General features: G+C 36.2%; 1 protein-coding gene across 1 annotated transcript in view; it reads right to left on the minus strand.

Moving 5' to 3' along the window:
* fstl4 (follistatin like 4) overlaps positions 1-25,471 on the minus strand; it is a 94,835-nt gene that overhangs the window by 10,485 nt on the left and 58,879 nt on the right. Inside the window, exons 5-11 of the mRNA XM_089017348.1 lie at positions 22,788-22,981; positions 19,930-20,050; positions 8,076-8,242; positions 4,406-4,526; positions 2,588-2,749; positions 748-882; positions 436-462 (exon numbers count right to left, since the gene is read on the minus strand). Coding sequence (XP_088873474.1) covers positions 436-462; positions 748-882; positions 2,588-2,749; positions 4,406-4,526; positions 8,076-8,242; positions 19,930-20,050; positions 22,788-22,981 — 927 coding nt within the window. The remainder of the gene's footprint in view (positions 1-435; positions 463-747; positions 883-2,587; positions 2,750-4,405; positions 4,527-8,075; positions 8,243-19,929; positions 20,051-22,787; positions 22,982-25,471) is intronic.

Consider the following 25,471-nt stretch of genomic DNA (forward strand, 5'->3'; position numbering starts at 1 on the left):
TAACCGACCAAGTACCCAACCAAATAACCAACTACCAACCAACTAACCGACATACTAACTTACCAACTACCGTACAGAGTACTTGACCAATTACCGACCAACTAACCGACATACTAACCGACCAACTACTCGGACATCTACCCGACCAACTACTCGACCAACTAACCCGCTAACTAGATAACTCGCTACATAAATAAATAAATGTAACACATAGGCTGATTGTGTGCCAGTGACAGTTGATGAAACGCATTCCCAGCAATGCGCAAAGTAGGGGGTGGCAGATAAGAGGCTAAGTGCGGTGGGGTTGTTGTTTCTTGCGGACAACACAACACATATACTGTAATTTATATGCATTCCCCGGCGCGGGAGAGGTGCACCGGCGCGGCGTGCCAACTTGATCACATGAATACAAAAAAGGAGTTGAGATGTATTTACCTTCCTCCCGCCACAGAATGTTTGCCACTGGAACACAAAAGGAAGACAGCGACTTGAAACGCGTTTGACTTGGCTAGTCGGGAATAAATAGCTCATTAAAATAAAAAAACAAATGTGAAGCATGAATACAGGAGTCGGAAAAAGTTCTGTCAAACAACAACAACAAAAATTTGAAATGTTGTGCCAATGCTAGTCGGTTGGCTAATGTCAACAACGCAAATTAGCGCTAGCTAACATATCACGGCTTCTTTTCCTCATCATGCTACTTTGGTTTATTTGTACTTTATTACTTATTTCTTTATTTTTCCTTACGTGTCTTCTTGGCGGAATCTTCTACAAACAGCGACGAGATGTCCTCATCGACGCCCACCTCGTTCTTGGCGATGCAGGTGTAGGCGCCCGTGTCCTCGTAGCGCACGCTGCCGATAAACAGCTCGCTGCCGTTAGCTAAGAAGTAGGGAATTTGCAGACGTGTTAGTCTGTGCAAAAAAAAAAAAAAAATGCTCTCGGGATATTCTGCAAAAACTTTGGTGGAAAATTTGCATATCAGAAAAAAATAACAATTACATTTTAATTCAAAAGTGCTAATTTTCCTGATTCACTTTTATTTAGGCTAGTAGGGATTACCCGCATTTGCCGCTGAGTATTTTGAGTTACGTTCTAAATGAAATGTATCATTATCATATTATTATTACGAGCATGAGTTAAGTGCTGGGAGTTGAACGTTGACCCCGTTCAACCGAGAATAACTCAAATAGATCAAGTTAGCTAGCTAGCTAATAGATGACGAATAGCTAGCTCGCTAGCTAGACACGTAATACATAGCAAATAGATATCTAGCTAGGTAGCCAGAAACGGTGACCTCATTCAACCAGGAATAACTCAAATAGATCAAGTTAGCGAGCTAGCTAATAGATGAATAATAGCTAGCTAGTTAGACAGCTAATAGATAGCAAATAGATATCTAGCTAGATAGCCAGAAACGGTGACCACATTCAACCAGGAATAACTCAAATAGATGAAGTTAGCTAGCTAGCTAATAGATGACTAATAGCTAGCTAGTTAGACAGCTAATAGATAGCATATAGATATCTAGCTAGGTAGCCAGAAACGTTGACCCCGTTCAACCGGAAATAACTCAAATAGATCAAGTTAGCTAGCTATCTAATAGATGACTAATAGATGGATAGCTAGCTAGCTAGTTAGACAGCTAATAGATAGCAAATAGATAGCTAGCTAGGTAGCCAGAAATGGTGACCCCGTTACACCGGGAATAACTCGAATAGATCAAGTTAGCTAGCTAGCTAATATGTGAATAATAGCTAGCTAGTTAGACAGCCAGTAGATAGCAAATAGATAGCTAGCTAGGTAGCCAGAAATGGTGACCCCGTTACATCGGGAATAACTCAAATAGGTCAAGTTATATAGCTCGATAGTTAGACAGCTAATAGATAGCAAATAGATAGCTAGCTAGGTAGCCAGAAACTGTGAATGCGTTACACCGGGAATAACTCAAATAGATCAAGTTAGCTAGCTATCTAATAGATGACTAATAGCTAGCTAGTTAGACAGCTAATAGATAGCAAATAGATAGCTAGCGAGGTAGACAGAAATGGTGACCCCATTACACCGGGAATAACTCAAATAGATCAAGTTAGCTAGCTAGATAGTTAGACAGCTAATAGATAGCAAATAGATAGCTAGCTAGGTAGCCAGAAACTGTGAACCCGTTACACCGGGAATAACTCAAATAGATCAAGTTAGCTAGCTAGCTTATAAATGACTAACTAGCTAGCTAGATAGCTAGTTAGACAGCTAATAGATAGGTAGCTAGGTAGCCAGCAACGGTGACCCCGTCCAACCGGGAATAACTCAAATAGATCACGTTAGCTAGCTAGACACAGTGGAGTGTAATGGATAATTTCCACAGTAATAAGTAAGTGAAGGTGAATTATTGTATCAACTATAAGGGAAAGTGTCACCGAAATAAGGCGCAAGACAAAAACGCAATGTACGAATAGCGACGATCGATATGAGGATGTTCGAGTAAAAAGTTACCCACCGGAAAAAAATAAAAAACAAAATCCAATCGTGGATTTTTGTTAACTTCCCAAACAAAAAAAACTGGCCAAAAGGCAAAAAGTGTGCTTACCTTTGAGTGAAAGCTGCTTGGCCGAGCGCGGCTGCAACTCGGCGCCGTTTTTTAGCCACACCAGCTTGGGATCGGGGATGCCGTCGGCGTGGCAATGCAAGCTGGCAGACACGCCGGGCTCCTGGGCCTGAGTCTCCGGGTACACCAGGATCACCGGCGGGACTGTGGAGGAGGTGTTGGTTAAGACCACCAGCCACGCGGAATTACTTTCACAGCGGCGCGGAATGAATTCGCACGGCAAAGCGCTCGGGGGATGAACGTTGCGGGGGGGGCAGTGTAGGGGGGCTTTATTGTGGTTGCTCCATGAAAAAAAAGGTGTTGGACGACATGGGGGGGGGGGTCTGAGAGAATGAAGATGAGGAATGACACCTTGGTTTTGCGATAGAAAGCACCTCAGAGCCGGACAAATACACATTTATGTATTTATTTATTTATTGGATTGGATTTGCCTTTATTAGTCTCGCAGTGGAGAAATATTTGTCTATTTATGCCTCTATTTATTTGTGTATTTATTTTGTGTATTTGTCTATTTGTCTATGTATTTGTCAATGTATTTGTGTATGCATTTGTGCATGTATTTGTGTATTTAGTTTGTGTATTGGTGTATTTGTGTATTTATTTATGTATTGGTGTATTTGTGTATTTATTAAGTGTATTTATTTGTGTATTTGTGTATGTATTTGTCTGTATTTGTCAATGTATTTGTCAGTGTATTTGTGTATTTATTTCTGTATTTGTGCATGTATTTGTGCATGAATTTGTGCATGTATTGGTGCATGTATTTGTGCATGCATTTGTGCATGTATTTGTGTATTTATTTTGTGTATTGGTGTATTTGTGTATTTATTAAGTGTATTTATTTGTGTATTTGTGTATGTATTTGTCTATGTATTTGTCAATGTATTTGTGTATTTATTTCTGCATTTGTGCATGTATTTGTGCATGCATTTGTGCATGTATTTGTGTATTTATTTTGTGTATTGGTGTGTTTGTGTATTTATTTATGTATTGGTGTATTTGTGTATTTAAGTGTATTTATTTGTGTATGTATTTGTCTGTATTTGTCTATGTATTTGTCAATGTATTTGTGTATTTATTTCTGTATTTGTGCATGTATTTCTGCATGAATTTGTGCATGTATTGTTGCATGTATTTGTTCATGTATTTTTGCATGTATTTGTGCATGTATTTTGTGTATTTATTAAGTGTATTTATCTGTGTATTTGTGTATGGATTTATGTATGTATTTGTCAATGTATTTGTGTATTTATTTCTGTATTTATTTCTGTATTTGTGCATGTATTTCTGCATGTATTTGTGCATTAATTTGTGCATGTATTTGTGTATATATTTGTGTAGTTATTTAGTGTATTTATTTTGTGTATTTGTGTATTTATTGGTTGTATTTATTTGTGTATTTGATATGTGTATTTATTAAGTGTATTTTCTCTAATTTTAACTCATTCAGTGTCAGATGATCTGCATAAATGTATCCACTCCAGTGCCAGGGTTTTTGTCATTGTCACTCAAATTGCAGGACCCCACAGAATATTGACTTTTAGGACTAAATCTACATTCATTGCAGTGTAGGAAACATTACTCTCTTCTTTCATCAGAAAAAAAATAGTTAATTCATAAATTATATGGCTTTGGAGTTATCTGAGCTTGAAATGGGGGCGACGGTCCAAAATACAAGACAACACATACATATGCCTAAATGAGGAAGGAAATGAATTAGCGGTTCAAGGTAGCCAAAATGGAGTAAGGTATCAAGGAGCGCTTGATGTCCAAGTCGGGATTTAAGTTGCTAAAACTGACCGTTGACCTGCAGCACGTGCGTCTGGGAGACGTCCTCGTACCCGTAGGCATGGCAACTGTAGTTCCCCATGTGAATGGTCGTCACCTTGGTGATGTAGAGCGAGCCGTCGTCCCCAAAGTCCTTCAACAAACACACACGGAGAGACGGCGGCAAATGTCGGGAGGGCTGAAATGGTACGCCGCCGCAAAAGGGGGGGGGGGGGGGCAGGACGCCGGGGGTTATGCTATGAATCAACGCCCGGGTTGGCGTTTGGGAATTTGATCCTCGGTGCTGATAAATTGCAAGGGTTTAAAAATATAACAGCCATTAGCTTGATGAATAGGAGCGTTTGTTTGTGTACTGCGGTGCGCGCCAGGGGGGCGGGGCAAGTGGCTACTTTTTAATGGCGGATGAAGGCGTTTTTGTCTTTTTTATTCCCCCAAACGTATTCGCTGTAGAGCGGTCAATGATTCTTTTCGGATGACATCAATGGGGGGCGTGCCGGTGGGGGGGGGGGGGGGGGGGCAAAATGAATTTTAAAAATTAATAAATATAAAATCCGATCCGTCGTATGTATGATTGCCATGTCATTCAATGCGCCTCAATGTCATTTCTAAATGCGATTCCGAAAGTGGAAATGTCTTTTTATTGCCGATTCGCTCTCACGAGTGTGAAAAAAAATTGAAATAGCAAAAAATATGCTGGACAAATGTTATTAGTATATAATAATAATAATACATTTCATTTCTAAGCGCCTTTCAAAACTCTCAAGGTCACTTTACAGTCACAGGATGTTTTATGTCTGTGGGGGAGCAGCGGCAGCCACACGCGCCAGCGTTCACTCAACCTGGAAGCTAGGTGGCTAATAACTAGTTAATAGCTAGCTAGACAGATAGTGAATAGATAGCTAGATAACCAGCTAATTAGTCAGATAGCTAACAGACAGCAAATAGATAGATAGCTAGCTAGCCAGCTAGTCAGTAGATAGCTAGCTAGAGCGACAACTAATAGATAGCTAATGGTGATAGCTAGAACTAGCGCTAATATCTAGCTAGTTAGAGCTAGTATAGTATATTATCATTATTACTGTTGCTATTATTATTATGATTATTATTGTTATTATGATTATAATTATGATGATGATTATTATTATTATTATGATTACTACCTTGCTGGCTATCTAGCTGGCTACACAGTTGGCTATTTAGCTAGCTACCGAGCTGGCTATCAATTTGCTATCCATTAGCTATCTGGCTGGCTCACGAGCTACCTATCTGGCTATCTATTTGCTATCTATTAGCTATCTGGCTGGCTCGCTAGCTACCTAGCTGGCTATTGATTATTTATGATAATAATACTAATAATAATAATAATACATTTAATTTGTAAGCGTCTTTCAAAACTGTCAAGAACACTTTACAGTCACAGGATATTTTTTCTGCGGGTGAGCAGCGGCAGTATTTGCTATCTATTAGCTATCTGGCTGGCTCGCGAGCTAGCTATTTAGTTGGCTATCGATTAGTTATACAGCTAGCTAGGTAGCTGTCTATCTATTAGCTATGTAGCTAGCTATCGATTAGTTATACAGTTACCTAGCTAGCTTTCTATCTCTTGGCTATCTATTAGCTAGCTAGCTTTCTATCTATTTGAGTTACTTCATGGTTGAGTCAGTCATGTGATTGAAAAGTGACCTTGAGAGTTTTGTAAAGTGCTTAGAAATGAAATGTAGTATTATTAATTAAATGAAATGGATTACATACATTCAAAACATCGCAAAATGGAGGACATTTTTTTTTTGATTGGTCGCCTTGCCCTTGAAGTGACTTTCCTGTCGACTTTGAACATCCTGAAAGCGTATTTATTAATATTTTTTTTTTTTAACATTCAAGTACATTGCGTTGGCTTAGCTGTCTCGCACGTTGGCCTAAGACGTTTCTTATCACCCTCCTTGTCCTCCGTTTAGAATGATGAGTGGACGAAAAAAAAAGACGAAGACAAAGAAAACGAGGACAGCCAGAACGGGACAAATGCTTTGCGAGCTATTCAGCGACATGTTACGCCGCCATTGTTGCGGCAAATGTAAATTTGGGATTTCGCAAATGGCACCCGACATAATAGGACGTTAACCTTTTATTTCATCAAAATGGACGACGCTGCAAATTACACCCCCGGTTATTTCTATCAAGGCTTTTTTTTTTGTGCGGCTAAGGTGGCCCGCTAGCTGTGTTGCAAATAATGAAATTCCAATTTGCCATCTAAGATTTGTACTTTTTAAGCCTCTTGTGAAGCCTGAAAGTGTCACCGGCGCGTTCAAAAAACATGTTTTTTTTTTTATTTTTTATTTTGCTTCACCATCTTGAGCTACGCTAAAGACCTCTTTTCATTCGGCGCGTCTTTTGTGCGCTTAATCACGTTGTCGCCACTTACATGCAAATACAAATTGTTGCGCCTTTGACCAAATCAAAATGGATTATTCATTGCTTTTATGACGAGTGGCAATTTTTGCCGCGTCGTACGTCTAATTCGGACCTCGTGGCGTTAATGTAACTCAGAAATACTTTCGAAAATGTCAACAGCAGCGCATTTTGAATTAGAGTGAAAGGCAAAATTATACAAATACATAAAGTGTGTATTCCAAACATTAATTTCCCATAGGAAACCATTAAAATGAGAATAATCCGTTCCAAGGTCCCCATAAAACATAATTTTCTCATTTTCTCAGCCTTAAAACTACACAAAATATACCTTATTTTATGTATAATAAATGTGCTATGGTATAGTAATTAAAGAAATAAACTGTACTATATAATACATTGTTTTATTGACCTTTGTGATGGTCGTTGATGGCTTGATGGCATCGATAGCTTTTTGCATAAAGTGTCTCAAGGAGCTCTGGGTTGTACATCTTTGAAGTTGTGATATTTCAGCAGCAACAGATGCAGGCAGACACACTAGAAATTTCATTAATAGCTGGCGACATTAGCTTCAGCTAACACCTAAGCGCTAGCCCGATACATTCATTAATAGCTAATTCTGATAAAGATGATGTTGATTCCCTTGCTTGTCTTCACTTCAAATTGTACAGATGGCTTGCGCGGGTTATTTGTGGAGCCTGATTGATGGGATATTTTAACCTTGCAGTCTACACTCTGCCTTTGAACTATCAATAAAGTTGGAACGAGTCCAAATTTCACTGTTTTCTATCCATGTTCTCACCTTTTAACTTTTTTTTTCCCTTTAGTTTTTTTGTTTCAAGCTCTGTCGTCTGCCTTTCCTGTTCATGTGCAGCTATGTGTTTCTGTAACCCCCCCTCCTCCCCCTCACTGCTCCGTGTGACCAATCTCCGTCTTGACCAATCACGTGCGGCTTTAACCGAAGACTGGGAGCGGGGAATAGAGGACAAAAAAAGTCGGCTGCCATTTCTAGCTCCTTGTTAGGAGCTCCAAAAACCGGCTCATTCGCAAAGGACACATCACTCTTTGTGGCGCTCCGTGTGTTTCCCGAAAAATAGTTTGTATGCCAAGGTAAATTTTTAATACATTTAACGTTCATAAGGCGAAAAGTTCGTTAGCTAAAGCATTCGTAAGCTGAGGTATCACTCTATTATTTTTTTTTCCGCCTTTTGGAATAAAAAGCGAATAACCTCCCACCCGCTAGAAGTGCCCAATAACGTAAATCAAAGCAACTCACATTGATATCCTCCAAATCCAGGAAGTTGAGAACCACGCCGTTCCTCTTCCAGATAATAGGCGGCCGCAGGCTCCCCTGAATGGCGCAGGTGAGCACGGCGCTGAGGCCAACCGTCACCGCCGACACGCTGACTCGTTGGTCCTCCGACAGGCTCAGCTGGACCACCTCTGCCGAGACGAAAGGGGGAGGGGGGGGGGTGGATAATGGTATGATGAAATGTGCTGATGCGGCGAAACGGCAAGCGAGGCTTATTACATCTCCCGGGGTCCGACTCATTACTAGCGGAGCGAGGCGGATAAACAGCTGTCCTGAAGTGACTCGGGAATTTGAAAAAAAAAAGCAGAATGGGGGGGTGGAGGATACGGGGGGGGGCATATGGGCGAGAACTAAATATCATTCTTCTCATTAAGTCAAATTTATGCTCATTTGAATAGCTGCGCATGATTCCGTTCACATTTTTTGGTGAGGAGACTGGAGAGTTATTCTGCGCTTTTGCCGCCGTTCAGTACAAGGGAAGTAGCGCACAAGCTAGCTAGGTGTAATACAACGGAAGTAGCGCTCAAGCTAGCTACGTGTAGTACAATGGAAGTAGCGCGCAAGTTAGTCACGTGTAGTACAACGGAAGTAGCGCGTACGCTAGCCTCGTGTAGTACAATGGAAGTAGCGTGCAAGCTAACCAAGTGGAATACAACGGAAGTAGCGCTCAAGCTAGCCACGTGGAGTATAATGGAAGTAGCGTGCAAGCTAGCTGCGTGGAGTACAATGGAAGCAGCGCGCAAGCTAGACGCGCGTAGTAGAACGTAAGTAGCACGCAAGCTAGCCAAGTGTAATGGAACGGAAGTAGCGCACAAGCTAGCCACGTATAGTACAACCAAAGTAGCGCTCAAGCAAGCCAGGTGTAGTACAACGGAGGTAGTTCGCAAGCTAGCCAGGTGTAGTACAACGGAGGTAGTTCGCAAGCTAGCCAGGTGTAGTACAACGGAAGTAGCACGCAAGCTAGCCACGTATAGTACAACAGAGGTAGCGCGCGAGCTAGTCGCGTCTTGTGGAACGAAAGTAGCGCGCAAGCTAGCCCGGTAGGGTACAGCGGAAGTAGTGCGCAAGCTAGCTTTGTGTAGTAGAACAGAAGTACCGCGCAAGCTAGCCGCGTGTCGTACAACAGAAGCAGTGCGCAAGCTGGCTACGTGTCGTTAGCTCGGCTTCCTTTTGTCATCTGGTCGTCAGTTTGGGTTCGAGTGAGATTCAGGTTTGGGTTTCAGGATTTGAGGCGTCGCGGAAAAGAACGTGTTCGCCCCCGTGTTGTGTTCCGCGAGATGAGAAATCCCACTTCCTGGTTTGGAGCAATCGCGTCAAAAAGACCAATTAGCGAGATGTGCCACTCGGGAAGTTATTGGCCTCGGTAGTATCGTTCGTTCCTTTGCTTTGTCTTGTAAACGTGGTGACACGGTTGGTGTGTGTGTGTGTGTGTGTGTGTGACAACAGAGTCGCCAGCTCTCCGCATCAGTAATTCCTCCAGAGATGTCGTACGTGCTCCGCCTGCCATCGCTCTCACTTCCTCTCAGGCACGCTCTCGCATTCCCGCCTCGCTCAATCGTTGGAAATCCGAGCGACCCCCCCCCACGCCTCCTATCCACCCCTCCTGTTAAGACTCGTGCCCCGTTTTTTTTTACCTCTTCCATCCCGTTTTTTTTTGGGGGGGGGGGGGCGTTCTAGTCTGTCCGCATTTGTCAACCCATTTGAAATGATTCCTAGAATCCAGGAAGCCCCTCCCTCACCCCGCTTTGCCCAATTGTTTTGCTTTCAACTAGAATTCTAACATGTAAAAAAAAGAAAGAATGAATGAAAATTAGTATTGTAACACACACAAAAAAAAAACAAATAAATACATTTATAAGTAGCTAGCTAGCTAGCTAGCTACCTACATACCTGAGTAACCACCTAGATACCTAGCTACCTACCTACCTAGCAACCTCCCTACTGAGCTACCTACCTAGCTATATACCTACCTACCTACTTACCTACCTAGCACACGCAAATAAATGAATAAATAAATAAATAAATACATACATACATACATACATAAAATTAACATTATAAAAAAGAAAAAAAAATATGAATAATAAAAAAATGTATTTTAACACATGCAAAAAAATAAATTCAAATTGTATGATAACACACCAAAAAAATTAAAGATAGTATAGTAACACACGCTAATAATAAATAATTACCTATAACAAATATAGAAAATACTCAATAAATAATTACAATTACTATTCTAACATGCAAATGAATAAATAAATAAATAACTACATAAACACATAAATACATAAATAAATAAATCCATCCATCCATCCATCCATCCATACATACATACATACATACATACATACATACATACATACATAAAATTAACATTCTAAAAAAGAAAAAAAAATATGAATAATAAAAAAATGTATTTTAACACATGTAAAAAAAATACATACATAATAATAAAATGCTATTCTAACACATGCAAAAAAATAAATTAAAATTGTATGATAACACACCAAAAAAATAAAAGCTAGTATAGTAACACACGCTAATAATAAATAATTACCTATAATAAATATAGAAAATACTCAATAAATAATTACAATTACTATTCTAACATGCAAATAAATAAATAATAAAAACTGGTATTCTTACACACGTAAAAAAAAAGTATTTTAACACATGTAAAAGAATGATCAAAATGAATATTCTCACACGCAAAAAAAATAAAAAATGTATTCTAACATACGTAAAAAATAATTTAAATTAATATTCTAACACATGATCAATAAATAAATAATAAAAATGGGAATGCTAACACACGTGAAAAAAAAAAAATTGGTATTCTAACACGTGAAAAAATTAATAATGAAAATTTTTATTGTAATAAAAATAGTAAATATTAAAAATTAAAAAACATTTTAACACACAAAAACGAATAATATAATAATAACAAATACTATCTACCACCTGTTTGTTCCACTTAATATTAAATATTATCTCTTAAATTAAATATTAAAAATTAAAAAAATATTTTAACACACATTAAAAAAATAATAATATAATAATTAAAAAAAAACTGTTTGTTCCACTGTTTCAGAACTACAATATCAAGCTAGAAATCCCCCACCCGCACCCCCACCCCCACTCCGTTAACACTGCTGATTGATTAGCGGAGCTCCCGGAGTCCCTGAATAGTCAATTACTGGCTTCTGTGCAACTCGGCTATTCCGGGAGAAACGAATAGGGGGCGGTTGGGGCCATCATTTTAAAGATAATGTCATGACATCCTTGCCCGGCCATGCGGAGCGACACGGAGCATCCACAATTTGTCCCCCCCCCCCCCTTCCCCCTCCCTTGCTGTGTCACAATAGGTTCAAGTCACGGGGGGGAATGTTTATTTACTGCCTGAGCGTACTAGCGGATGCTGGTCGGCGAATCCGAACCTTTGACTCCCCTTTAACGCCATTCGCAGAAAAAAACACCCCCCCTGGTGTTTTTGCGGGTCATCTCTCATTTGGCAGCAAGGGAATCAATTTATGAAAGTGATGCTACGTGGCTAGCGTGACACGATAGCTTCAGACGCTCCCGATAATCCTTCATCTTGACAGTGAGGAGCAACAAAGCTCCACTGCAGCCTCCTTTTTTTTTCTCCTCGACAGCCGCCGCTAAGTGGTCTTTCGTGTTCTGGCTGGTGGGGGGGTCGAGAGGAAGAGATATAGAAGACGACAGTGTGTGTCGGGAAAAGGGTGAGGGCGGGTCATATGACCCAAGGGTCTCAAACGGAAGGCATTTTTGATGAGTTTCTGGCTTTTTATTTTTGATGTCACCACCCACCCCCCTATACTATCGCCCTCCCCCGGCAGAGTGATTGCCCCATGGCTACGTTCGCCAAGTGGGCCGGGATAAAAATCTCCGCCTAGGCGATAACGCGTTCGTGAGCTGTCGATTGTACGCCGGAGCAACAGGTGATGATGCTACGACTGCTTATCTCAAGGCCACTGGGTAGCCGAGGTGGTCGGGGGGTTTGTACGGTTGGCCTAATCACCTCAATTCGACCTAACGCAAACCCAAACGTCATGTCGTGATCTTTATTCCAACATGACTCTCAGATGTTGTCCCAAAAAAATCAAACTAAAACTACAGTGCTACCTCGGTTTACGAACCCCTTGACTTACGAACTTTTCGGTTTACGAACGTTAAATTTATGAACATTTTACCTTGGCATATGAACTTTTTTTCGGGATACACACGGAGCGCCACAATGAGTGATGTGTCGTTCGCGAACGAGCCCGTTCTAACAACAAAATGGCAGCCGACTGTTTTTGTCCTCTTATCCCCATCCCTCAGTCTTCGGTTAAAGCCACGTGATTGGTCAAGAACGCAGCAGTGAGGGGAGGTGGTTTAAACATTAAAGAGACAGGCGGACGACAGAGAGAGAATGACAATATGGATAGAAAACAGTGAAATTTGGACTCGTTTCAATTTTGATAGTTCAAAGGCAGAGTGTAGACTGCAAGGTTAAAATATCCCATCAATCGGACTCTCACAAATAACCCGCACAAGCCATCTGAACAATTTGAAGAGAAAAGACAAGCAAGGGAAGCAGCTATTAATGAAGTTTCTAGTGTGTCTACCTGCATCTGTTGCTTGATGCAAAAAGCTATCAACCCAGCTAAACAGAACACAATTGATGAGGAACAAGGTAAAATTATCGCAGAGAAAGCACCTACAAGGGATCATTCCTCAACATGGTGAAAGAAGAAGGCTATGTTCCTCGTCAAGTGTTTCATGCTGTTGAAACCGCCCATTCCATTCCATCAAGCCATCAACGACCACCACAAAGGTAAATAAAACGACTTTATTATACAGTACCGTTTATTTCTTTAATTATAACACTATATCACATTTATTATACATAAAATAAGGTATATTATGTGTAGTTTTAAGGCTTAGAAAATTAGAAAGTAGAAAAGGTTTGAGGACCTGGGAACGGATTATTATCATTTTAATGGTTTCCTATGGGAAATTAATTTTTGGGATACACACTTTTCGCCTCACACACTCTGTCTGCCAAGGTATCACTGTATGTAACTACATTGCAGTATTATATAAGCGCCCCCCCCCCAACCACCTCGCACCCCCTCGTCCTTTTCAACAACCATACTTTAGTCAAGAGATAAGCCCACCACGACAACGGGAGCCATCTGGACAACTCGCAAGCGAGCAGATGTTTCCCTTGAAGGAGGGGAACCAAAGTTCCCCAGAGAGGATTGGAAGGAACGATGACTTTTCTCTGCTGCCATGGCAAAAAAAAAAAAATAACTAAAATACTCAATTAAAAAATGATAATATGGAGTCAGGATGACATTTACAAGTCTTTGTTCGAATTTACATTGACTAATATTGTTGGGGATATCAAAATTGTCCGTTTCAGGACTTTGCTAGTGTCAAACGTGACTTAGCGCTACGTTAGCGATGTAGCGAGAACACGATAGAGTTAGACAATATGGAGATCGGTTGTTGGGACAAGTGGTGGGGGGGGGTTGAAATAATGTTTGTAGAGCTAGCGAGTGCTAAATGAAAAGATTCTATGACTCGATTTACGACTTGCGTGGCTCAAAGTAACGACTTGATTTTTACATTCAGCTGTCACTGGCAATCGATGGAGCGTGCGGCGTTAACTGCGTTAAGTTTAGCGTCGCTTGGTTTTTACGCGTTTGAGACACGTAAAAAAATAAAAGAAGAACTAAACATTTCATAAAATAAAGTAATAAATAAGGAAAGAAATACACTAATAAATCTTCACAAATAAATAAATAGATAAATAAATATATCAGTAGATAAATAAATAAATAAAACCATAGATAAATAAGTACATAAACAACCAAATACCTAAATATACAAATAAATACAAATACAAATAAATAAATTACAAAAAAATAACAACTAGATAAATAAATACTGTAACTAACAAAATAAATAATTAGATAAATAAATAAATACATACATACATAAATACGTAAAAAAACATAAATAAATAGAATAGTCAATAAATAGACTACTAACTAAATAACTTGATAAATAAATAAATGAATAAATAAATACATACATAAATACCTAAATTACAAAATAACTTGATGAATAAATAAATGAACAAATAAATAAATACATAAACAAATAGATAAATAGATCATTAACTAACAAAATTAATAAATAACAAGATAAATAACTGAATAACTAAATACATACAATAATACATAAATAAACAAATAAATAACAAAACAACCAAATAAATAGACAAATAATTAGAAACATGGATAAATAACTAACGAGATAAAATAATGAATACATGAATAAATAAACAAATACATAAATAGATAAATAGATCCTTAACTATCTCACAAAATAATTAAATAACAAGATAAATAACTAAATAACTCGATAAATACTATAATAAATGAATAAATAAATAACAAAAAAAACAAATAAACAGACAAATAAATAAACAAACAATTAATTAGAAAATAGATAACTAACCAGATAAAGGAATGAATACATGAATAAACAATGAATAAACAAATGAATGAATAAATAATAAATAAATACGTACATAAATGAGTAAATAAATAAATAAATAAAATTAATAAATAAATAAGAAGACACATAAGTAAATACATAAATACAATAAAAAATAAAATAAATAAGAATATAATAAATAAATAAAGTATACACTTGTATACATAAATAAATATCCAAATAACAAACAAATAAATAAATAAATCCATGAATGAATAAATAAATAAATAAATAAATACATAAATAAGAAAATACATGAGTAAATAAATAAATAAAATAAAAATTAAATAAGAAAATCATAAATAAATAAATACATACATAAATACATAAATAAATAAATACATAAATAAATCAATACCTACATCCAACCATACATACATACATACATACATACATACATACATACATACGTACATAAATACATTAATACGTACATAAAAGACATGCATAAATACATAAAGATATAAATAAGTTGCTACAAAGCATCGACTGTCCATTTTTTGGGGTCATATCTCGGCGCCTAGATCGATGGCGAAGAAGAAGAAGAAGAAGAAGAAGAAAGGAAACGGAATGCCAGATTATATTCAGCGCGCCGTCGGTTCAGTTGTCTCTAATAATCACCCACAATTCTTCCCAATATGAAGACCAAAGTCTGTCAGGGGCGGTCAAAGTAAAGCCTCGGATTTGCATGCCTGCGTTTAATTAGATGTGAAATTTTCAACGGAAAGCAAGGACAGGCGAGTGAGGGCAGGGGTGGGATTAGTCTCCGTGTAATAACGACAGATTAATTGACGACTAAGTCGTCCACCCCCCCCGCCCAGGTCAGAACGATGATTTGACATGATCCCCGGGTTGCCGCTTCCCGCCGTCAAGTTCAATTTGTCTTCCGAGGAGATCACACTGCCAAAGCTCATATGAGTCACTTTGGCCTGGATTCAAGTGGACGTGGACTTTCATCACGGGGATGAAATAAATTGGAACCCCTCAAAAGAAAAAAAAAAAAAAAATGATCACGCTCATCATGATAAGATGATTTTAAAATCAATAATCCTACAACGGATGTGCGTGAAATTTGATTACTTTCCTCCCAGTTGCTGAGCGTAAACAATACCTGACTGGTGGTCAGGTATTGACATGTCCCCCCCTCTCTCCATGTCTGAGTGTATAATAATAATAATAATAATAATAATATTTTGAGTAATAATAATAATAGTAATAATAATAATAGTAATAATAATAATAATAATAATAATAACAGTGATAGAAATAATAATAATAATAATAATACAAATACTAATAATAATAGTGATAGTAATCATAATAATAATAATGATAGTAACAATGATAATAATAATAATAATAATAATAGTGATAATAGTGATAACAATAATGAGAGTAATAATAAGAATGATAGTAATAATACTAATAATGCTAATAATGATAATAATAACAATAATGATAGTAATAATCATAATACTCATAATAATAATAATGATATAATAATAATACTAATGCTACTACTACTACTACTAATAATAATAATAGTGATAGTAATCATAATAATAATGATAATAATAATAATAATAGTGATAATAGTGATAATAACAATAATGAGAGTAATAATAATAATGATAGTAATAATAATACTAATATTGCTAATAATGATAATAATAATAATAACGATGATAGTAATAATCATAATACTCATAATAATAATGATGATATAATAATAATACTAATACTACTACTACTACTACTACTACTAATAATAATAATAATAATAATAGTGATAGTAATCATAATAATAATAATAATAATAATAATAATAGTGATAATAGTGATAATAACAATAATGAGAGTAATAATAATAATGATAGTAATAATAATACTAATAATGCTAATAATGATGATAATAATAATAACGATGATAGTAATAATCATAATACTCATAATAATAATGATGATATAATAATAATACTAATACTACAACTACTACTACTAATAATAATAATAGTGATAGTAATCATAATAATAATAATAATAATAATAATGATAATAATAATAATAGTGATAATAGTGATAATAGTGATAATAACAATAATGAGAGTAATAATAATAATGATAGTAATAGTAATACTAATAATGCTAATAATGATAATAATAATAATAATGATAGTAATAATCATAATACTCATAATAATAATAATGATATAATAATAATACTAATAATACCACTACTACTACTAATAATAATAATACATTTTGTTTATAAGCGCCTTTCAAAACTCTCAAGAACACTTTACAGTCACAGGATATTTTTTTCTGCAGGTGAGCAGTGGCAGCCACACGCTCCAGCGTTTACTCAACCCAAAAGTACACATAAATGCATGAATAAATAAATAAATAAATATACAAGTGGATAAACATTCACCGCATTTTTTGGGTGATTAAGAAGTATAAATAAATAAATGGAAATATAAATAATTGGATTGGATATCCAATCCAATCCAATTAAGAAGTATAAATAAATAAATGCATGAATGAAGAAACAAATAATAATAATAATAATAATAATAATAATAACAATAAATTACATTTTTAAGCCCCTTTCAATACTCAAGGACACTTTACAGTCATGTAATTTTTTTTGTGTGGGTGAGCAGCGGGAGCCAATAATACATTTCATAACCCCCCCCCCCCCCCCCCCCCCCCCCCGGCGTTGCGCAATAAGTGGATCACCGTCAATAATAATAATAATAATAATAATACATTTCATTTTCAAGCGCCTTTCAAAACTCTCAAGGACACTTTACAGTCACAGGCTAGTTTTTCTGCGGGTAAGCGATTGATGGCCGCCGAGCTTTTGCGGCTTGTGTTTCTTGATTAAATGATGGCTTCCCTTCCCCTTCCTGCGCTCATCTCTGCCTTACATCAAGACCCCCCCTCCCCCTGGTGGTGGGGGGCGGGGTCCACTGCCCACTCCCCTTAATTGTCGATGGTGCACTTCTTTTACCGCAACTTTTCCTTTTCCCTTTCTGCTGTGGGTAACGGCGCCCATCGCGCTAAATAAATGATTCGGCTATTAAACAGACAGGAGGCAGTTGCCATGACAACCGGGCCTCCAGGATCTTATAGCGAGCAGAATAACCATCCACTGTTTTTTTGTGTTAGCTTTGGAGTTGATTATTGGGAGAAATAATTTTTTTTTTGCCATTTAACGATAGCGATAGGTGCTACATGGGAAATATATGGGAAATCAGGGATCTGTTTTAGGTCCACTTATCTTCGCAATTAGATAAAACTTCCATTTGCATGGAAAAATTAATCAAATAGTTTCGCCAAGACCACCCCTACCGCCTCCCGTCTGCTAATTCAGCGGAGACTTTCCGCCATTTTTTTTTCCTCTTCTTTGTCACCGATGGTTATAAATGGCTATGACACGAGACGAGTAGACGATGTGAAACTGACGATAACATAAAACTGGGTGACGACTGAAAAGTTCCAAGACCCGTTATGGTAATTTTCACCACCACTGGGCGCACCGTATTGAAACGGTCAGTTCCCGATACTATCTATCTGTCAACTTGGCCGTAATTGTGGTTTCCTCCTCCAGCATCTGCCCCACCGCTCTTTGTGTAATGGCGAAGTTGGGAAAGTCGACTGATTTTTAAATTCGGGAAAATCCCTCGCCCGCCCGTCCGTCCATCTTTGATGTATTGTCCGTGGCGTCCATTTTGGACTCGGACCGAAATTCGAGTGGAAATGTTTATGTATGCGACGACAGATGCTAACACTGTGTCAACGCCCCGCTGTCAAATGAGCGGCTAATTGCTTCAGGCTAGGAAAGCTAAGCTAGTTTGTTGTTGTTTATCTTCTGGAAAATAAATGACAAAAAGAGGTTATACGACTTGCATAAAACGCATTAGCTAAAGTAATAATAATAACTAATAATAATACTAATAATGATAATAATAATAATAATAATAATAATAATAATACTACAGTAAAGTCTCGTTATATCGATATTCAAGGGAGTCCGAAAAAATATCGATATAACCGGGACTATCGATATATCCGATATCGATATAACAAGACTTTACTGTAATAATAATAATAAATAATTATAATAATAATAATAATAATAATAATAATAATAATAATACATTTCATTTATAAGCGCCTTTCAAAACTCTCAAGGTCACTTTACTGTTACAGGATTTCTGTGCGTTCACTCAACACGAAAGTAACTCAAATAGATAGAAAGCTAGCTAGCTAGCTAATAGATATCCAATAGCCAGCGAGCTAGATAGCTAGATAGCTATATAAATGGCCAGATAGCTAGATAGCTATTAATGAAGCAGGTAACAGCTACTTAGCTAATAGTTAGCTATAGTTAGCCATGGTTAGCTAACAATTATTTATCCAAAAGGATACACGCTGGATGGTGATATTTGTTTGTTGTGTTGTTTTTTTTTTTCTTGTAATTGAACACAGCTATTTTTAGTACAATATTTCTTAATAATAAACAAAAGTCAAAAGAACAAAAAAAAATGTCTTCCCAACGAATCAAATGTGACACAGCCAGTAAATCCTTCATGAGCAACCTATTTCCCCAAAAATATGTCTGCGTGTGTGTTTTCGTGAACCCCTTTCGGAGTCGTTACATCACAACTGGGCTAATTGACATAGTCCCGCCCCCTAGACCGCCATTTTGTATGTTTTGGGAAAAGCCCCATTCAAAACAGGCTGATTTACTAGATAAGCTTCTGCATTCTTGGCTATTTTGATAATAGCACATGAAACCTAGGGTATTCTTTTCATAAAACGCCGCATTGATTGATTAAAAAAAATAAATAGAACAATAAATAAAATGGCGGCTGACTTTTTCAAACAGGCTTTTTGGGTTCTTATATTGTTGGGGAATTAGTGTGGATGTAATGAGATGTCGGAGGTGCTGTAATTCAAAGGCGGTGGCGGATTAGACGGCTCGGCAGGTGCCTCGGCGGATAAAAAAAGGAGCCGACGCGCTCCAGATCGGGTTCTTTGTGCTTCGTCAGTGAGAAGATAATAGCGTCGTAGCGTCATGCTAGTCGTGACACTAGCAAGCGACCTGCCGCCGGATGCGTTTTATTTTCGAAGAAGATCGCCGGCGTTAGGAGGCGTTTATGCTAACATGCTAGCTTAGCGGTATGCTAAGCACAATGCGTGGTGGTAGAGTTAAAATAAAAATGGATGAATGACTCACGGAAGGCGGTGTAGAACTCGTGCAAGCTGAGGTGTCGGTCGTTGTTGTAGTCGTCGTAGCGCAGAAGATCCCGCGTGGTGCAGTGCAATAAGGTGCCGTCCAGGTGCTCCTTCATGGAAATCTGACACACAAGGAAAAATATTGGAAGTAATCAATGTGTTTTTCACGCCTCCAGCCTCCCGTGAAATTAAATTAAAATTATATAAAATAATACTAAAAAAATAATATAAAAAAGAAATACATCCATAATAAAAATACAAAATAAACAACAAAAAAATAAATGGATAAAAAAAAATACATAAAATAAAATGCAATACAATTAAAATAAATTACAAATACATTAAAAGTACAAAATAAACAACAAAAAATAAATAGATAAAAAATAAAATAATAAAATACAATACAATACAATGCAATAATATTAAATAAAATAAAATAACAAAATAAAATAAATTACCACACATAAATTTCAAGCCCCAAAATCATAGTTGGGTGTCATCCGCGAAGCAGTGAAAGTGAATGCCAAACTTACGGAAAATATTGCCAAGAGGAAGTAGGTAGATAATAAAGAGAAGTGGCCCCAGGACAGACCCTTGAGGCACACCAGAGGACACCGGAGAGGACCGTGAGGTGAACGAGTTGATTTGGATGAATTGTGCGCGATCAGAGAGATAGGAGTGAAACCAGCGGAGTGGGGTGTGGCTGATGCCTAGGGTGGAAAGTCTGTCGAGAAGGATAGGGTGGGAAATGGTGTCAAAAGCTGAGGTCAGGTCGAGAAGAATGAGGATGGAGAGTGAACCGGCATCGGCTGCCATAAAAAGATCATTCGTGATTTTTATGAGAGCCGATTCAGTACTGTGGCGGGGGCGGAAACCAGACTGGAATTGTTCGTAGAGGTTATTGTGAGTGAGGTGTGAGTGAAGCTGGGAAACAACTGTCTTTTCAAGAATTTTGGCGATGAATGGAAGGTGGGAAATTGGACGTAGGAAAGAAAATGCAAAAAAAATTGTAATATAAATGTTATTGATATGTAAATAATTTGTATTTATATATAAAGTGTATTTTTCACAACCCACCTTCCCAAAAACTAAAGCTAAAATTAAAAATAAAAACTTCAATTCAATTAAATAATAGAAATACACAAATAAATAAATACATACATAATAAATACTAAAATAAAATCCAATACAATAAAATACATGAAAATACCTTAAAACAACAAACAAAATAAATTAAAATACCATAGATAAATTTAAAGCCATAAAATAATAAAAGAAACTGCAAAAAATATATATATATGTATACATTTTATTTATATGTAAATTTATATCAAGGGTATTTTTCACACCCTACCTTCCCTAAAACTAAAAATAAAATACAATAAAATAAAATAAAAACATGAAATGAAAAAAAATAAAAGTAAAAATAAATAAATAAATACAGAAATAAATACATACATCAATAAATACATACATAAATACATAAATAATAAGAAATACAAAAATGTAATCCAATTCAATATGATACAATAAAATAAAATAACAACAAAATAAAATAAAATACCATTGATGAATTTAACGCTCCAAAATAATAAAAAAAACTGCAAAAAAATATGAATATAAATTTTCTTTCTTTGTATATCATTTATATTATACTTAAATATTTTTTTTTTAATTCAAAAAAATACAGAATAAAAGGTACAATGCAGTTTGAATAAGTAAAACACACACTATCATATCAACCACACTACAATAGCAACCAAAATACAGTAAAGTCTCGTTATATCGATATCGGATATATCGATAGTCCCGGTTATATCGATACTATTTCTATGCACGCACAGAGAAAATTACATGCAAACAGGGTCGGATATATCGATAGTCCCGGTTATATCGATATTTTTTCGGACTCCCTTGAATATCGATATAACGAGACTTTACTGTAGTTGCAAAGAGTGCGCATGAGAACATCTCCTATTGTGGCTCCCTGTGCCCATCCCCATCCCCACCACCATCCCCCACCATCATCCCGCGGCCATGATTTTGCCGCCGTCCCGGTTTATCGCTTCCAATTGATTGTCTCCATGTGTTGAGGCGGATTAGAAGGACGTGACAAATTTAATTCATATATTTCGGGACCTCCGGCGGCCTACATGTTCTATTGATAGCGTCTGATCTGAACCCCCCCCCCCCCCCCCACCACCACTAATCAAAGTCCACGACCGCCCCCCCCCCCCCATCTCCACCCATAAAGACCACCTTGTGTCTCGTCTCATTTACATTCCCCCACAAAGTCTTTTTGGCGCCTCTTTGCCACTTGACGTCATCTTTAGCTTCATCTCAACGTCAAATTAAAAATAATGAAAGGATTATGATGATATTATTATTTTATTTTATTTTTTATATCTGGAAAAAGCCAGTCATAAATCACTCCCGAGTTTTTAATTTTAAACAACCAAATAGGAAACAATGGCGGCGAGGTGACAGGAGATTAATTACTTGCAATGTTTTATTCAGATTTGGCAGCCGCTTATTAATTTCAACGCCCGATTTTTTTTTTAAACGCATGACACCCCTCAGCCCTAGCGCAAAAACAACAAATATAAATCGATAGGTTCATTTTGTGTTGTTCTGGTTCCTCATTTTTCAGATTTAGCTTTCCAGCCCAACAGAAAGTCAATGAAATAAAAAGTCAAGCGCTATAGCGCTTTTAGCTTTTTCCATTGACGCGCCACCGGAGTCGCCAGCACGCTTTCATACGATCGCAACTAGCGCTCGGCACGCTAACGCATCGTCGCTTTCGTAACACGTGTTGAGCTACAAACGATACAAGATCAATTCACGTTGGCCGCCGCCCACCTTGTCCAGTTCCTCGCCAACCAATCGTCCGTCACGGTTGGCGTCCAAGTATTTAAACATGGCGTCCACCAGCGCCCGCCTGGCTTCCATGTCCCTCTGCCGGTTGCGTTCAGTTTCAGGGTTTTCCCGGTTGGTCTTCATATCCAGTAGCAAAGTCTTCAGGCGGTTGTACTCCGACATGGTGCAGGCGTTACCTGCCGTGCAAAAGAAAATTTGAGCTGATTCGGTCCAGAATCTGTTCAGCGACTCCGAAGAGCCGACTCAAATGATTCCGATCAATGCGTTCGCGACATCGGATTCAACGGTCCCGGACTCACCAAATTATCAGACTTGTTGACAAATTGGGACCTTTGAGCGATTTTATTTATTTATGTATTTATTTATTTATCTATTTGTCTATTTGTCTATCTATTTGTCTGTCTATTTTTCTGTCTATTTGTCTGTCTATATTTCTGTCTATTTGTCTATTTGTTTGTCTATTTGTTTGACTTTTTGTTAGTGTATTTACCTGTCTATTTATTTACTCATTCATTCATTCATTCATTCATTCATTTGTCCATTCATCCATTATTCCATTTATTTATTTAGTCATCTGTATATTTTGTCATTTATACATTCATCCGTTTATTTATTAGTTAATGTATTTAGTGTTCAATATATTTTATCCATCTATTTATTCATTTTTCAATTTATTTGTCTATTTTTTATGTATTTTTCTTTGTATCTACTTTCTATTTATCTATTTATTTATTTTTAGATTTATTTATTTGTGTATTTGTTTACATATTTTACTATTTATCTATTTTTTGATTTGTTTGTTTATTTATTTATTTGTTTATGTATTTATTTATTTTCTATTTATTTCTCTATTCATATAGTTATTTAGTCATTTATTTATATAATTATTTATTTATTCATTGATCAGTTTATTTGTTTGTCCGTTTATTTATTTTTAGATTTATTTATTTGTGTATTCATTTATGTATTTTTCTATTTATCTATTTTTTGATTTGTTTGTCTATTTATTTATTTATTTATTTATCTGTTTATTTATTTATTTATTCATTTGTTTGTTTATGTATTTATTTATTTTCTATTTATTTCTCTATTTATTCATATAGTTATTTAGTCATTTATTTATATAATTATTTATTTATTCATTGATCAGTTTATTTATTTGTTTGTCCGTTTATTTATTTATTTATTTATTGGGCCGTCCTACTCTTTTTGGGCACTTGTTGCATCACAGCGACTCATTTGCATAATTTGACAGCGCGTCAGTCCCCGTTAATTACGAATAATCCACCTAAAGACAAAAGGTAAACATCCGCTCAAGATCCTCGTCCTCCCTTTTGGGAAGGCGGTGGGAGAGATTACGCCGTTTTCACACCACCAGTTTTTTTCTGAAATGGAGATGCCTAAATTAATTGCAGGCGGCGGCGACGACGGCGCCATTATTTTCTCCGACAAGCTCTTCCAAAATCAATTAGGACGCCAAACACGTCTGCCGCACACTCCGAGCGGGCCTTGAAGGCGGTGGAGGGAGGACGCGTAAATAAACGACAGACGGCGGCGGGAAGGTTTTATTTATTTATTTATTTATGTATTTATTTTCTTACTATGCATTTTGACAGGAAAAGAGAACGCCCATACTTTCTAAATAAGTCACCGTCTGCAGACGGCGCGACAACTTTCAAACCTTAATCAACCAAATTATTCTGAAAGTCCAATGTCATCGTTGCAAAGCAATTCGAAATGTTTTTTTATTTAGTTTTTTTTTATTCACAATTTAAGTCACCGTCGATTTTTAAACAAGCTAATATTAGCCGCCATATTTTGGGACACTGTAATAATAATAATAATAATTTTAATAATTTTAATAATAATAATAATAATTTTAATAATAACAATTTTAACAATACTAATTTCAATAATAACAATTTTAACAATACTAATTTTAATAATTTCAAAAAAATTATTAATAATAATAATCACAATAATAATGTTTTTAATAAGAATAATTCTAATAATAATGTTAATAATAATGTTTTAACAATTATAATTTTAACAATACTAATTTTAATAATAATAATAATAATAATTTTAATAATAACCATTTTAATAATACTAATTTCAATAATAACAATTTGAACAATACTAATTTTAATAATTTCAAAAAAATTAATAATAATTTTAATAATAATAATCACAATAATAATGTTTTTAATAAGAATAATTCTAATAATAATTTTAATAATAATGTTTTAACAATTATAATTTTAACACTACTAATTTTAATAATAATAATAATAATAATAATAATAATATTTCTAATAATAATAATAATATTGCTCACCCACAGAAAAACTGATCCTGTGACCGTAAAGTGACTTTGAGAGCTTTGAAAGGTGCTTATAAATGAAATGTATTATTATTATTATTATTATTATTATTATTATTATTATTATTATTATTATTATTATTACATTTTCCAAATCCCGAATAAATTTGCCAATGGCAGCGAATGAGTTAAAAATAAGAGAAAATTTAGCCGGGAAATAATTAGCCGTAGCATTTTTTTTTTTTTAATTGTGATTTCCCGGTATGTGATAGGGCTTCCGTTCACCCTCGGGCGAGTGCGCTCGCTGGCTCACGGTTTGGCAGCGCCGAAACAAGGTCGCCAT

Source organism: Hippocampus bargibanti, linkage group LG16 (genome assembly GCF_051943395.1).
Source record: "Hippocampus bargibanti isolate YZ-2025 linkage group LG16, ASM5194339v1, whole genome shotgun sequence".
Classification (NCBI taxonomy): domain Eukaryota; kingdom Metazoa; phylum Chordata; class Actinopteri; order Syngnathiformes; family Syngnathidae; genus Hippocampus; species Hippocampus bargibanti.